Here is a 14,078-nt window from a genome sequence, read left to right on the forward strand (position 1 = left end):
CCAACGCTGAAAGTAAAATGGCAGATGGCTGAGCTCTGGTGTGTTTGGCTGACGGAAAACACACCTTGGGATGTGTGTTGATGAGCACACGAAGGCGCAGGTTCAGCACGTGAAAGGATGACACCAGTTCAGACCATCTGTGCCGATCCTGGCACATGGGAGGTACCTCGTCAGTGAGAGCTGTCATCTCTGGTAGGCTCCTACCTCATCCCTAGTAAAAACCATATTTAATCCCCAGATGAGGTGAGCAGCCAACCTCTCCTATGGCTTAAAGACACCGTGTTAAGGACTAAAACCTTTGTAGTTATAGTGCAGGGTTTCAGTGCCCAGGCCATATAGTCTGCTGGTCCTGGTTTGAATGCAGCTGAGTCGCTCCCTTTCTGTATGACCTTGGGGAGCGATGGAACCTTTCTAAGCGTTCAATAAAATGGGATTAAAATGGGATTAATAACGGGCCCACCTCCTGGGATTGCTGTGAAGATTAATGCGATAATGCGTATAAAGCAACGAGCTCAGTACCTCTCAATAAACATAATAATAATGATAATAATAATAACGGTGGTAGTGGTAAATAGCACTGAGGAGGAGTTAAACTTCAGATGATCTGATAATATAAATTTATTTTACTGAGCTTTTATTTTCTTTCCCATATACAAAACCCTTTGGGCTTTACTTAATTTTCCTTAATTACCATGTTTCAAATGACATCCAGCAGTACCGTGATTATAACTGAGATGAATCAGTGTCTTATTTTCAGATAGTTAAAGCTTTGCCAGGACATCACGTCCTTCCACCACCATGTCAGGCTTTGCCATTTCCCTCCGTAGAGATTAGAGTTATGTCTAATTGCATCTGTCTGCTTCCTTACCTGCCGTGGGACCGGGAGAGTCAAAAGGCAGTAAAAAAAATCATGCTAAGTTGACCTGGTGAGGAGGAAAACAGAAAAAAAGAGTTGGAGAAAAGTAGGGCAATTGGAGGGTTCTTCTCAAGGGAGTGGCTGATAAACTTCTTTCACTTTCCTACCTTCTCAACCTGCTGCCCGGAGTCTAATGTTCCAGGTGGTTCTGGCAAACTCTGGTGGCCCGTTTTGAAGATTGTAAACATATTTTACATTTCTGTGCATTCAGTAAGCACAGAGATTATCTGAGAAATGCTTCCCCCCACTTTTTTTTTTTTTTGGTAGCTAGAAATGGTGATAGAATTAAAGAGTACCAGAAAAAAAGCAATGGTAGGTTTCAAACAAGTATCTAAAGACATTTCAAGATGCAAGAGGACCTCTTGTATTTTAAGAAGAACTCTGCATATGAGAACCTTGTCAATGTAATTTGAAAGCACTAAGCAATGTTTTTAAAACATTTAACAAGGCTGTAGAAAATTAAGTTTTTCTGCTGTGTTATTATTACAGAAGTTACTCTCAAGAACTTTGCTAACTGTTATAACTAAGGGCAATGTAAGAGATTAATTTTTATGTTATATTTGTACCAACTTCCTTTTAATTATTATAACATTTTTAGATTTACTCACATGTATATACATCAAATTATTCCTCCTGGCACCAATATGAAATAAATACAGGCAATTGATCTCTGCAGTGGTCCTCAGACATGTAGGAAAAGATGGGTCTCCAGTAGTGTTAAGAACTTTATTAATGCTAATCCTGTTTCTCAATATCTTGCTTATATCATCAGATTGCCGTACACTGCCAGTTCACAAATATTTTCTGCTTCAAGTCTTTGGGGTAAACCAAACGAATAATCCCAGTTATCTTTCAGCAAAGGTGTATTGCTCTTTCTATTCAACACTGCTGTTTTTAACAGAATTCCTGTTCCCCCACCACCTCCCCAAGTTTCTCTTTCTGGAAGAACTGCCCAGTCCTCCCCTTTCTAGGTCTAGCTGTCCCATGTCTCCTCCCAAAGGGGAGCCTCCTCGCCCCCTTCTTTCAGGAGAAAGAAGTGAAACAATAGAGGCGACTGAGCAGGCACATGTATCATTTGTCACAGCTTAACAAGGGGGCCATTCCTGACATTTTTTACTGATGTCTTCTGTGTTGAAAGTATTCTAGAAGGTAAATGAGGCTGAAACCTCCCAGTTTTGTTTTTTATTCTTTTACTCCAATATCTCAGAGCCATCAACGCGGATTTCCACATATCACCAATTAAGATCCGCCTCTATCCCATCAATTAGGAAAACTGAATGAGAACTGACATGTCAGCAACTGACGCTGCTTTTAACTTTAATTTAGACTTCGCTCTCTGTCTTTCTCTCTCTCAATCTCTCTCTCCCTTTCTTCCTCTTTCCCTCTCCTTCACCTCTCCTCTTTCTCATACTGTGCATATGTACCTTTTTTTCTTACTTGATCTTTCTTTTTTCTCTTCTCTCTTTTATCTCCTTTCACTCTTTCTTCCCTCTTTCTCTCCCTGCTTTCCTCCCTCTGTCTTTCTCCTCTTCCCCTCTTTCCCCCATCCTCACTTATTCTCTTCCTAGGTCTGTCACTTCCTCCCCCCTTCTCCACACCCCTCCAGTAATGCTGGTGGAAAGGTTTTGTCCTGCTGCTGATACATTGTATTTTCAGTACAGTTCTGGGTGGTGTGGGGGCTACATTATATCAACTCAGCCACCCCATCATTCCCACAATAAGAGCTTTTGTTACCAGCTTGATGGCGTGGCCAGAGACCCCCAGCTCCCATTTCTTTGGCTGCACCTGCCTTCCCGGTGGATGTGGACAGAGAAAGAAGAGAAAACAGATTAACTTGCAGATTAGACTTCGGATACTTTATCTGCAGGCTAAGGCAGGCACTTTTACCACTATACACCCTGTTGAGTGGCTTATTTGAAACAAAGATAAGGCTTTTTTTCATTTGAAAATGTATTCTTCTATATTCTTACAGCACTTTGTCCATAATTCTTATAACACTTAAATTGTTATGCCATGACTTACTTCTGTTACATATCTTTCTCCTTGCTCTCTTGTGAGCACCTAGAGGAACAGGGATCACATCTCACTCGTTTCTGAATGTCCCCCCTTTCACACAGTGACTAGCACATGGGATGTGCCCCCAATGTTTATTAACTAAGTATATTATATACAATACAGCCATGATAAAGAACGAGAAAACAATATTTACATACAGGAATTAGGTGTCTTTACATACATTGAGTGGAAAAAAACAAAGTTGTGAATCGAGTGTAAATCTCATTTGGACAGATAGAATTATGCCCCAGAAGTGTGCAAACTACATCATCGACCAGAGTTACCTCTGGAGAGTGATATTTGGTGAGAAAAGGAAGATCCTGAGGAGGTAGAGGGAACTTGTTACTTCATATGCTCTCGCTTGTTAGTTTCATTTTTGCAGCATAAAATGAAGCTGACCAGTGTCAATTTGGCCACTCCCTGCCCCACTCGGATAGACGTGCTCCCTGCCCAAACTTCCCAGGAGAGGTGCGCGTCTTCCTGTCCTCCACCGCTCGTCTCATCCCTTCACCTCCGTTCTGATGGTCACCGTCTGTTTTCTTCACGGCGCATCACTGCCATTTATTCCCCTCTTGTCCTTCCAAACTTCCTCCCCCCACTTCCCTTTCTCTACACCAGCCAGCCCGTTCATGGGTGGGTGGGTGGGTGGGTGGATGGATGCACGGATGGATAAATGGACAGATGAACAAACAGACAGATGGATTCAATTGACCGATCCTCCCTGGTCCTACGTCCAGTTACTGCTCCACCATTCTCTTTCCTTTATATGCCAACATCTCAAAATGTATACTCCTCTGTGACCCCACTTCCAAATCAGTGTGCACCTCTCTGTAGTCGCTGCCCTTGGGATTTCGTTGCCTCCCTCAGTTTCCCTGAGACTGTTTCCTCAAGAGGTGGGAAGCGTGTGCCTGACTCTGTGTTCCAAGGTCCTTGGAGCCCTGTGAAGTCCCTTAGCACTGCTCCCACTTAGGGGTGCAATCTCCCCGCAGTGGGAGCCACACAGTTCTGTGCTGACCTTGCTTTGCTCATTTTCTTTGCAAGGGCTTTTCAGTGTTCTCCTGGCCCTGGGAGGCTCCCTGGGGGTTCTGTGGCCTGCTGACCCCCAGTGAGGTTGCCATTTGCTATCACTGAGATACTACTCTACAGCTGCTTTCTCATGGCCAGACACTTGACAGGCCCTGGGCCCTGAAACATGGGAGGACGTTTTGGCCCCACCGTTCTGTCAATGCTGCATAAGACAGAGCCCACGGCGGGAAGTGGTGGGTCACATCCAGCTCCCTACAGAGCTCTCTGAGCAAACTGCTCGATTGTTCTTTTCAGATCCTATGGCTGAAAACCCCCCCTTAGGGGATGTCCTACAGCCTTCACATGCCCCAAACCACCACACTGTCTTTAGCCCAGACCACCACCCTCTTCTCCACAGTTCCCTCAGGAAGGGGAAGAGACAGTGAATGAGTGGGGATGTGGGCCAGGCCCTGTGATTCTGGACCGGTCACATGCACCATGATGGTCCCTGAGGACACTGTTTGTGCAGAGGACAATAGCTGGGAAATCAAAGCTGCATTTCTCCTCAGAGCTTTCACCCTAACAAGAACAAGATGAGGGAGCCCAAGCCATATACTCCTTAGATGAGCTAGGCCAAAAGACATGCCTCGTCGCCTTTCCACCACAGATCCCCAAAGGTGTTTCTAAGTATTTTATCTGGGATTGAAGAACTCCAGTGCAGAGGGTACCAGCCAGCCAGAGAGGCCTCGAACCACCCTGCCAAGGCCACTGCCGGCTTAGCCAGCAGGAGCAGCACTAGGTTAGTTTCACCATCCACCTGGGAAAGAAAATGGGAAGGAAAGATGAAAGCTGGTTGGTCCTTCTCCCCAAAGGGAGCAGCCAGGCCCTCTCCATGCTCTGTAGAAGACAAGACAAGGGGCTGGTCTCACTGCCTTTTAATTCATTCACTGCACATTGGATGAGAAAATGTCCTGCTGGGAGCTGGAGCACCCCTCATCCTTGGAGTGGAAAGGGAGGAAAGAGAGAAGAGCCCAGACTCTCCTGAAAGCCAACATCATCCCTCAGTGGCTTAAACCATGACTGTCACCCTCGACTGGCCCCTTTCATTCTCCACATTCAGTTCAGTACCTCTCCTCTCCATGGAGCTTGTCGAGCGCTGGGACTGAGCTCACCCGCACTGCTGCCCTGGTCTAACTCGCCTCCCCACGGGCACTTGTATAGCTTCTGTCCTATTGTCTTTACTGATGCTGGGATGGCCTTTGATCTCATTGTATCCTGCAGTGGTTGCACCACCTCCAGAGCCTGGAAGATGCTCCAGGATCAGCCCGGTCCTCACTCCAGCCTCGTCTCCCGTTGCCGCCCCACCTCCACGTCTGTGTGCGCACGCCCAGGCCCTGCTGCCCTCAGTCCATCTCACATCCTTTGAGTGTCCTGGCTGCACCCTGCATTTTGTGACCTTGTGCCTCTGTTTATTCTTTTCCATCCGCCTGGATGTTGGCATCTCCTTCCTGCTCTTTCTCTGTGTTCAGACTCCTGGTCATCCTTAAAGATTCATCTCCCTTGTCACCTCCACTAGACAACCTTTCTCTGCCTGGGAATCGACCACGTCTTCCTCTGTCTCCTCTCTCCTATGTACTGAATATTTATCAGTATCAGTCGTGTGGCCTAAACACTGTGTTATACTTATTTGTTTACACTTGTCTTTCAACTACACAGGGAGCTCCTTGGGGGAAGGGATCATGTTTTATTCATTTTTTTAATTCCTAGCTTGTAAAACCAAACTTGGCATGCATTCTTGTGTCCTCATAAAACAGGGGGAAGAAGGGTTTGCATGAATGAATGCGAGTGTGCTTTTACACTATAAATTGATGTACTCACACGAATGTATGTTGTTGTAGTATCCACAGCATCCCGATGTAATACGCGGCATTTGGAAGGCCAGTTTTGGGATAAATAGATGGCTACATTCTAGAAAAGGTGGAGGGGTTGGAGGAACAGAAAAAGATGCTTCCTCTAAAATAAAGACCAAAAAAATCTTAAATGGGAGTTATAGCAAAAGGATTGGAATTTGGAAGTGCTAACAACAGAAATTAGACCAAAAAGAGTAAACCGTAAAAATTACTACGTAGAATTTTGAAATGTGAGCCTGATTTAGAAACCAAACCTTTCTGAATTTGAATCCGAATTTGAATTCGGTCCCCGTTTCTTAAGAATCGCTGCTGGATGGTTAGACCAGGGCTTCTCAAACTATCAATCATGATAGATGTGTGTATGTGTGTGTATCTGTGTGTGTGTTTTCCAATCAGTCACACATTGACACTTTTGTAAAATACAATAAAAAAAGAATTACTAGAAAAATGAAACAGAAGCAATCACACAAAATACAAGTCCAAATTTGTCACTAGACTCAGCAGATCTTGTTCTGTCAAAATGCTATAAACCCTTCTACATGCTTCCTCTCAATGTGTGCACTTATCTTCTGCAGATCAGTAATCAATGGTTTGCAAACTGGCTCCTGTCCATTTACCACATTTCGAATAGCACCAAATTAGACTCTAGTTGGATATTTTCAATAACAAGGAATGGACACATTAATGAGAAGAGGACCCTTATATACAAATCTCACCACGGTGGAGATCTTTTTAAAAATTTGTTTTTCACTTACAGTTGACATACAATATATTAGTTTCAGGTGTACAGCATAGTGATTAGACATTTATATACCTTGCGAAGTGCTCACCCTGATAAGTCTAGTACCTGTTTGACATGGTGGAGCTCTTAAGGGCATAAACTGATAAGAAAATAAATACTTTAAGGCAAAACTTGAAATCGTATAATAAAGTTATTCAGATGGTGAAAAGTTCTCGTGTGTGTGTGTGTCCGTCCTCATCCCTCTCCCCGCCCCGAAGCAGAGTGAATTCTTGGTCCTCTTTGAGAATAATTGTTTTCAATGCAGGAGTTTTAAATTGACCCTTCATTGGTAGCAGTAGGGCAGCCATATGCACTGACATCAAGCCAATAAAATTAATACACAGTGCGACAGGCTCTAATAAATTTCATTGGTGTCTTTACTCTGTCATTTGAGCACAGAGTGAACGGTTATTACCACCGAGCTGCAAACCCCTCATTTTGGCTTCGGATGATTACAGCTGCTAATGCCGAGCATGGTACAGTAGTTTTCAGTAACTGGTTTAGGGCTAAAGTATCATATTTAAAAGGCTTAATTATGATCGGGGTTGGGGGGGGACAAGTTGTGGCCATATGACTTTGATCTGTTTTCTAGAGCAGCCTACAAAAATCTGGACTCCCGAAGATGTGTTTCTCTCAACTATTTCAGAAAACAAGCAGCTTTTAAAGTCGGGTTTCTCTACACGGACTCGGGGGTTTTGAAACGCTTTCAAAAGTTGGCGATGGGCCATCACTTGTTGGCAGTGGGCCATGGCTCCTTGTCTCTCACCCCAGATGAAATTCTTCAAGCCCCTTAACTCAGTCTTTGCCTCACATGAAGAATTTAGTTTCAGGTTTCGGCAAATGAGCACCCTTCACACTTGGAGTGAGAAAAGCGATTGTTCGTTTACTCGTGAAATCCCATTGCCATCAGCCAGGTGAATTTGGCATGAAAACGTCATCTCTGGCCCTCCCTGCATCCTGCTGTTTGGTGAGGGTCATGCCCATCCATATGCTTCTGCTTTACTTTGTAATATCACACCCAGCCATAGCCTTCTGTTCCACCTTCTTAATTTTGCCTACGATACGTCCTTTTAAAGTGTTAATAAGGTGGCCGATGGCTCAATTGATTAGAACTCGAGCTCTTCACAACAAGGTTGCCTGTTCAATTCCCGCCAAGGGATGGTGGGCTGCGCCCCCTGCAACTAAGATGGAAAACGGCGACTGGACTTGGAGCTGAGCTGTGCCCTCCACAACTAGATTGAAGGACAACGACTTGGAGCTGATGGGCCCTGGAAAAACACACTGTTCCCCAATCTTCCCCGACTTAAAAAAAAAAAAAAGCTGAAAGTGTTAATCAAAGTATTAAGCAACTATCAAATATAAGCAATCAGTGCAAGTTAAATGTTAGCCCATCCTTTCGTATCATGGATAACCTTATGAAAATATCAATGAATGCGTGTATTTTTTTTTTTGAGGAAACATAGGTTAGGTTTTACATGTTCAAAATGTACTATCAATTCTAGCTTTTTTTTTTTTTTTTTTTTTTTTTTTTTTTTTTTAGCATTTCTTATTTGGGCACTAACTCTGTATCCTATGCAGATACTTAAGCTCCTTGTAGTTGTTTCATTCCTAAATGCTAGGACACTAGGTCTTGCTCTTGTGGGTTTTTAATGTCAACTATACTTAAACCTTGTAAATTGAATTTCTTATGAAGATGACCACTTTCTTAAGAAGAAAAGATGTTACCACAAAGCTTATTTGAAAAAACAATTATGAATATCGGTTCATGCATGACAATGATTTAAACATATAAAAAACTAGAATGGAAAGTTATTTGTTGCCATCTGTGAGATGGGCTACTGAGAAAGTTAATGATGAAACCCTGTCTGGTTTTCATTTGTGGAGCATAAAATGCATGAGAGAATGAATGTGGATTACTGAAAGAGAGGAAGCAATGACCTGACAGTTCTTAAATTTCAGTTTCGCCTTTTGCTGGTGGCGTCTACATCCTATTGTGTTTGCGATTGGACTAGGGAATGAGGTTGTTCTGCTGGGATTTTCATGGCCGGGCTGACTTTTCTCAGGGTTACTTTCTGTAAATGCTGCAGAATGCCGTGTGACGTTTGGTAGAGGGCCATAGTACATTGTTCAGCCCAGGGCAGGGGATTGTATTTATTTTTTATTTTGCGTTATTTCAGCTGTTTTCAGTTTTTTCTTCATTGTCTTGCCTCCTACAGAGTTCTTTTTTCAAGCATTGCTGGGGGAGGGGGAACGTTCCGTTATGAACCTTTTTGCACACTGGGGTGGAAAGCAGTTTCTCTTCTCTCAGCAGTTCAAATAGCTTCTAAACCACGTATGTTTAACCCACTGTGGGTCTGAGCCCCAATTAGCTTTGTTTGGGAGCTGTTTCTGTATTAAAGCATTTAAATCATTTCAGTTTTTCATGGCTCATTACCATAGCCTATTAGATAGCATAAGTGAGTTATGTGCTTTTTTTTTTGAAATTTTTTGTTTGTTTGTTTGCTTTTACATAAATTGGTATTTGAGGAAGAATTTAATTCTATATTTTAACAACTGATTTAGCTTTCTGACTTCAAGGCTATATTTAAAACAACTCTGTCAATTGTTTCCAGTTCTATTGTGATATAATTGACATGTAACATTGTATTAGTTTAAGGTGTACAGCTTGATTATTACACACACACACACACACACACACACACACACACACACACAGTAAAATGATTACCACAATCAGTTTAGTTAACATCCATCATTTTACATAGTTACAATTTTTTTTTTCTTGTGATGAGAAACATTAAGATCGATATTTCTGGTTTCCCACTATGTGAATTTTAGAGTATCTTTTATCATATAAATCAGTCAAGGAAACAGCAGATGATGCTATTATATCAAAACTCTGATATTGGTAACTGTGGTCACTATATTATCCATCTAGGAAAGCTCTAATATATTGGGGTTGGGGGTAGATAATTAATGTATAATACACTCTCTTTGCTCAAAATCCCCATTCTATAAATATTGTCATCATTAATAAAAGACTATTCTTATAGCAGAGCTAATGAGCACATTAGTACAATAATTACTCGAAACTGATATGAAAGATGTATCTTGCATGACTAAAGATGCTTCTCCTTGATTTCACAGGATTACCTTGACTGCATCAGGGACCAAACGAAACTTCCTCTGGGGACGGAAGAACGATCAGCCCTTTTTGGAAACATACGGGATATCTACCACTTCAATAGGTAAGTGAATACTCACGAGATCGTCCTCACATAGGACCATTATGAATTTCTCTCAAATGAATGTGGCCTAAGAAAATTTACCTGTGATACCTGATTTGACCTCATAAATTTTTGTGGGCTCTCACACCATGAAGTTTTCCACCTGGAAGCATTCTTGTTTGCATACGAGTCATATTTATTGAACAGTCCCGTCCTGCTCCATCCTGCTGGCTCAGAGGAGAGACCTACATGTCCTGATAGAGCGGTGACATCTTTCTTCCATAACACAGTATGAACAGGGCATCCAAAAATACATGCTGACTTAGTCTGCAGCACCCCCACTTCCAATGGATTTTCTGAAAATTTTCTTCTGCCTCGGGAGTGGGCAGGCAGGACAGTAAACACACGATAATTACTTTAAGTCATACGCATATCAATTCAGATTAGTTCATCATTAAAATTAAAAATGATTCAATTTAATTCAAACATGTGTGAGTACCTACTATGTAGCAGGCACTGGGCTTAGAAAATTGCCATAGTAAACAAGACAGACGGAGCTGAAGGGGATGAGGCAAGCAAATCAGTGATTATAACAGAGTGAGATACATTTTGGAAGACCAGGTTGTAGGCAGGTTAAGCACACAGACTCTGTTTTCCAGCATATCTGGGATTGCATCCTCGCTGATCCATGTAGGTACCCTTTGGTGAGTCTTTAAACGGAGTAGAATAACTAACTTCCTCAGTTCAAGCCTTTGCCCAAATCTTCCTTTCTCAGTGACACTTACTGGACACCCACCCACACACCTTACCTGCTCTGCTCTTTCTTTTTCTCCTGGCACTTACTAGCAAGTTCTAGCATACAATACGTTTGACTGTTGGGTATGTCTGTTGTTTCTTTCCTTCCCTCCTCCACTCACAGAATATTCCCCAAGGGCCGGGATCGCTCTGTTTTTTAACTTACTGCCCAAGTGCCTAAAATAGCCGCTGACCCGTAGGAGGCATCAGAACTTTTGTGGAATGAATGAATTAATTAAAACAATAAGAATATCTACTTTATATGGTTATTGTGAAGCTTCATTGAGCTAATCCACCTAAAGTGCCTAGCTCAATGCCAGCACAGAGTAAACACCAAAATACTAACCAATGGTGACAATTGATTTTGTTGTAATAAAATCCCATTATGAAGTTCTGCAGTGTGCTGCCATTGTGCGACTCAGCCACAGTGCAGATTGTAAATCTTCCCCAGCTTTGCATACAGAAATTAGTGTGTGTGAGCTCCTCACGGGCAGCGTCCACATTGCCTTTACTGCCTTTGAGTCCCTAAACCCTGGCATAAGCCCAGCCTCTGGGAGACGTGTTTGGTGGATTATATCAACCCAGCCCTCAATTTTGAAAGCTTAAGATGTCAAAAATGCCACGGTTGCAACATCTCTATCATTTCCGTCAGTAGACTGTGAAAACCAGTTAGCATGTTCCCAGACGGTGGTTCTCATCCTGGGCTACGCACTGGAATCACCTCCGAAGCTTTTAAAAAAATATTCGCTGGGTCCTACCCCCAGAATCTGCTTAATTGGTCTGGGGTGGGGCCAGGCCATCAGAATTCTTTAAAAGGTCCGCAGATGTTTGTCATGTGTGGCCATGGTTGAGAAACACTGTCGAGATCAAATAAACAAATTAATACGAAAATAGAGAAAGGACATAAAAAAGCTGAATTGGGGAATTTAGAGTCCACGTGTTCATTAGCAATGACTTGGATTAGAACAGGCCCCCATTTAGCAGTTACTGATGGTAAAACCCATCCAGCGCCTGAGTGGCGTCTCCTTCCAGAACCCACCAGTGGCACTGTAACCCCTGAAGAGGTCAAGGCCAAGGTGCTGGGAGGTCCCTGGCCCACACCGTGTGGAGGTTTGGCTGTAAGCTTCTGGTAATGACTGTTTAGCGTTTCCTTCATGCTGGAGGGAGGGAGAGAGGGACAGAGTGAGAGAGGGAGAGAGGGAGGGAGGGAGGGAGGCAGGGAGGCAGGGAGGCCTAGAGCTTCATAGGTATGATCACCTTCCGCGCCTCACCTGGGCTTGTCTGAATGCAAACCCCAGGAGTTGAGCCACATTCCCTCCTGCCAGAGTGGGGCCCTGCTCTTCAAGCCACAGTTTGTCACATTGTGGCATGCTCCAAGGGTTCTGTACTCCCTGGAGTTTAAATCTTCATGGGCCTCCTAACTTAAAGAAAGATACGAATGAAGTAGCGCCTGTAGGGACAGAGAGCAGTTTCCAGGCTCTTGGCCTCACAGGCTCTTGCTGGCTCAGGTAGTAGATGGTCATCAGCTGTTACCGGTTAGACATTAGCCACTGATATAACTGCTGCGGCTAAGCTAGCAAGGTGGTGGTGTAGTGGCGTAGCGTGGCAGAGTGTGGATTGCGGATTGCAGAGAGGCGGATTGCAGTTAGCAAGTGAGGTTGGTTGGCAGAGGCAAGGCGACGGCGGGTTGCGGATAGTGTGGCTCCTGCCTCCTGTGTCTCCAACCCAGCCACCAGCGAGACTATAGTGGTATGACTCCCCTGCCTATGGCTCCGTGGGTGTTCCCTTTTGGCCTCACCATATCCTGCGTTCTTATATGGGGAGCGGGACCAGAGACCCTGCGTGACATCCTGCATGACACCGCCTATGTCAACAAGAAGGGGCCTTGGCAGTGGAGCCCAGTCTGCAACGGCTGGAGACTGAGAACTTGATGTGCCTGAATCCGTTCTCTGTTATTTTCTCTTTGGTATTCTCTGAACGAGGAAGTCAGACATGTCTAAAATAATCCAAGTCAGAGTGAATGAGTCCCTGATGATGATGTGTGAGGCATCCGTGTAGTGACACAGTTCTATGTGACTGTTCTTGCCTGTCCCTTTTGTGGATCACATTTCTATATCCCCTGCACATGCTTTATCTCATGGAATCCTCTTAACAGCTCTCTCAGGTGGATGGGATCACATCTTACAGATGGTGTGCACATCTCATGGACAAGGAGTCAATCACACAGTGCGGATAGTTCTGTGCTCAGGACGTAGAGCTACAAAGCCAGCCTAGCCGACTTTGAAAACCTAGTTTTGTCAAATCTCTATTGGTATTATTATTTTGTTATTTTTATTTCATTCTTATTTTCAAGACTGTCTTCTTGTTAAACTTGCACAGTTGAATGGTCTGTTTTGTCCCTATTCGTTTTTATTTCCTTTCTCTTAAATCTGGAGTCTAAATACAAAGCTCAAGAGTGTTTTCCATTAGATTTGGTTAAGTGAGAGTGTTGATGTGACTTTTATGTTAATGCCTCTTACGAATCCTTTATTATATACCCCTACAACAGTTGATTTCAAAGACACAACTGTCTGGTAAATCTGTGGTTGGGGCTTGAAATGATTTTAAAGTTTCTATTATTCATTCAGGTCCAGGTTTTTCAACATAATATAATATTGTGACCAACTAAGCAAGATTTAAATCTCTAAAATTAAAGAGAGCAAAAAGGAAATGGTTTTATGCTAGCCTAAAAAATTCAGCTGACTAAATTTGTTTTTCAGGAAGTATTTCCAAAATACAGAAAAGCACAGGGTAATACAATAAACACCCATGAACCACTTCCACTCTATCAAAACCTTTCTTTGTGCCATATTTGCTTTAGAAACTATTTAAAGCATAAAGACATTACAAAGAATGGTGAAGCCCCATATGTGGGAGAGTGGTACTCTGGTGTGCTGGTAAACCAGTTCTTCAGGATGAGAACAAAGGATAGAGAACCTGAGATGTACATTGTTACTGTTTGCCAAGTTCTGTGGTGCAAACACTCTCATCACAGCAGATTTCAAGCTACTAACAAGACATCCCTGAACATGGAATTAGGGAGAGAGATGCAGAATTGGCTCAGGAAGCCAATATAATGTAGCTAAATTTGCCCCTACAACTGTGACTATGATCGAAGACTTGCTCTTTCATTCCCAGGTATGATTTTATTGCCTTGACTATATATGTGTGTGTATATATATGTACGTGTGTGTGTGTGTGTGTGTGTGTGTGTATCTGTATTTATTTAAAATAGGTGACATATTTTCACTTATTTCAAACATGGCATAACTTGTGTCAATATCTTACAAATTTTTTTTTCACTTAACATTGTTTTTGAGATCTACAGCTCTACTTGGTTGAACTGTTAT

The 14,078-nt window shown here is 43.0% G+C and overlaps 1 protein-coding gene across 8 annotated transcripts in view; it reads left to right on the forward strand.

Moving 5' to 3' along the window:
* PLEKHG1 (pleckstrin homology and RhoGEF domain containing G1) overlaps positions 1-14,078 on the forward strand; it is a 211,471-nt gene that overhangs the window by 145,755 nt on the left and 51,638 nt on the right. For all 8 annotated transcript variants that reach the window (XM_033103025.1, XM_033103026.1, XM_033103024.1 and 5 more), the window contains one exon: positions 9,815-9,915. In XM_033103025.1, coding sequence (XP_032958916.1) covers positions 9,815-9,915 — 101 coding nt within the window. The remainder of the gene's footprint in view (positions 1-9,814; positions 9,916-14,078) is intronic.

This window comes from Rhinolophus ferrumequinum, chromosome 3, assembly GCF_004115265.2.
Source record: "Rhinolophus ferrumequinum isolate MPI-CBG mRhiFer1 chromosome 3, mRhiFer1_v1.p, whole genome shotgun sequence".
In the NCBI taxonomy this organism is placed as follows: Eukaryota; Metazoa; Chordata; class Mammalia; order Chiroptera; family Rhinolophidae; genus Rhinolophus; species Rhinolophus ferrumequinum.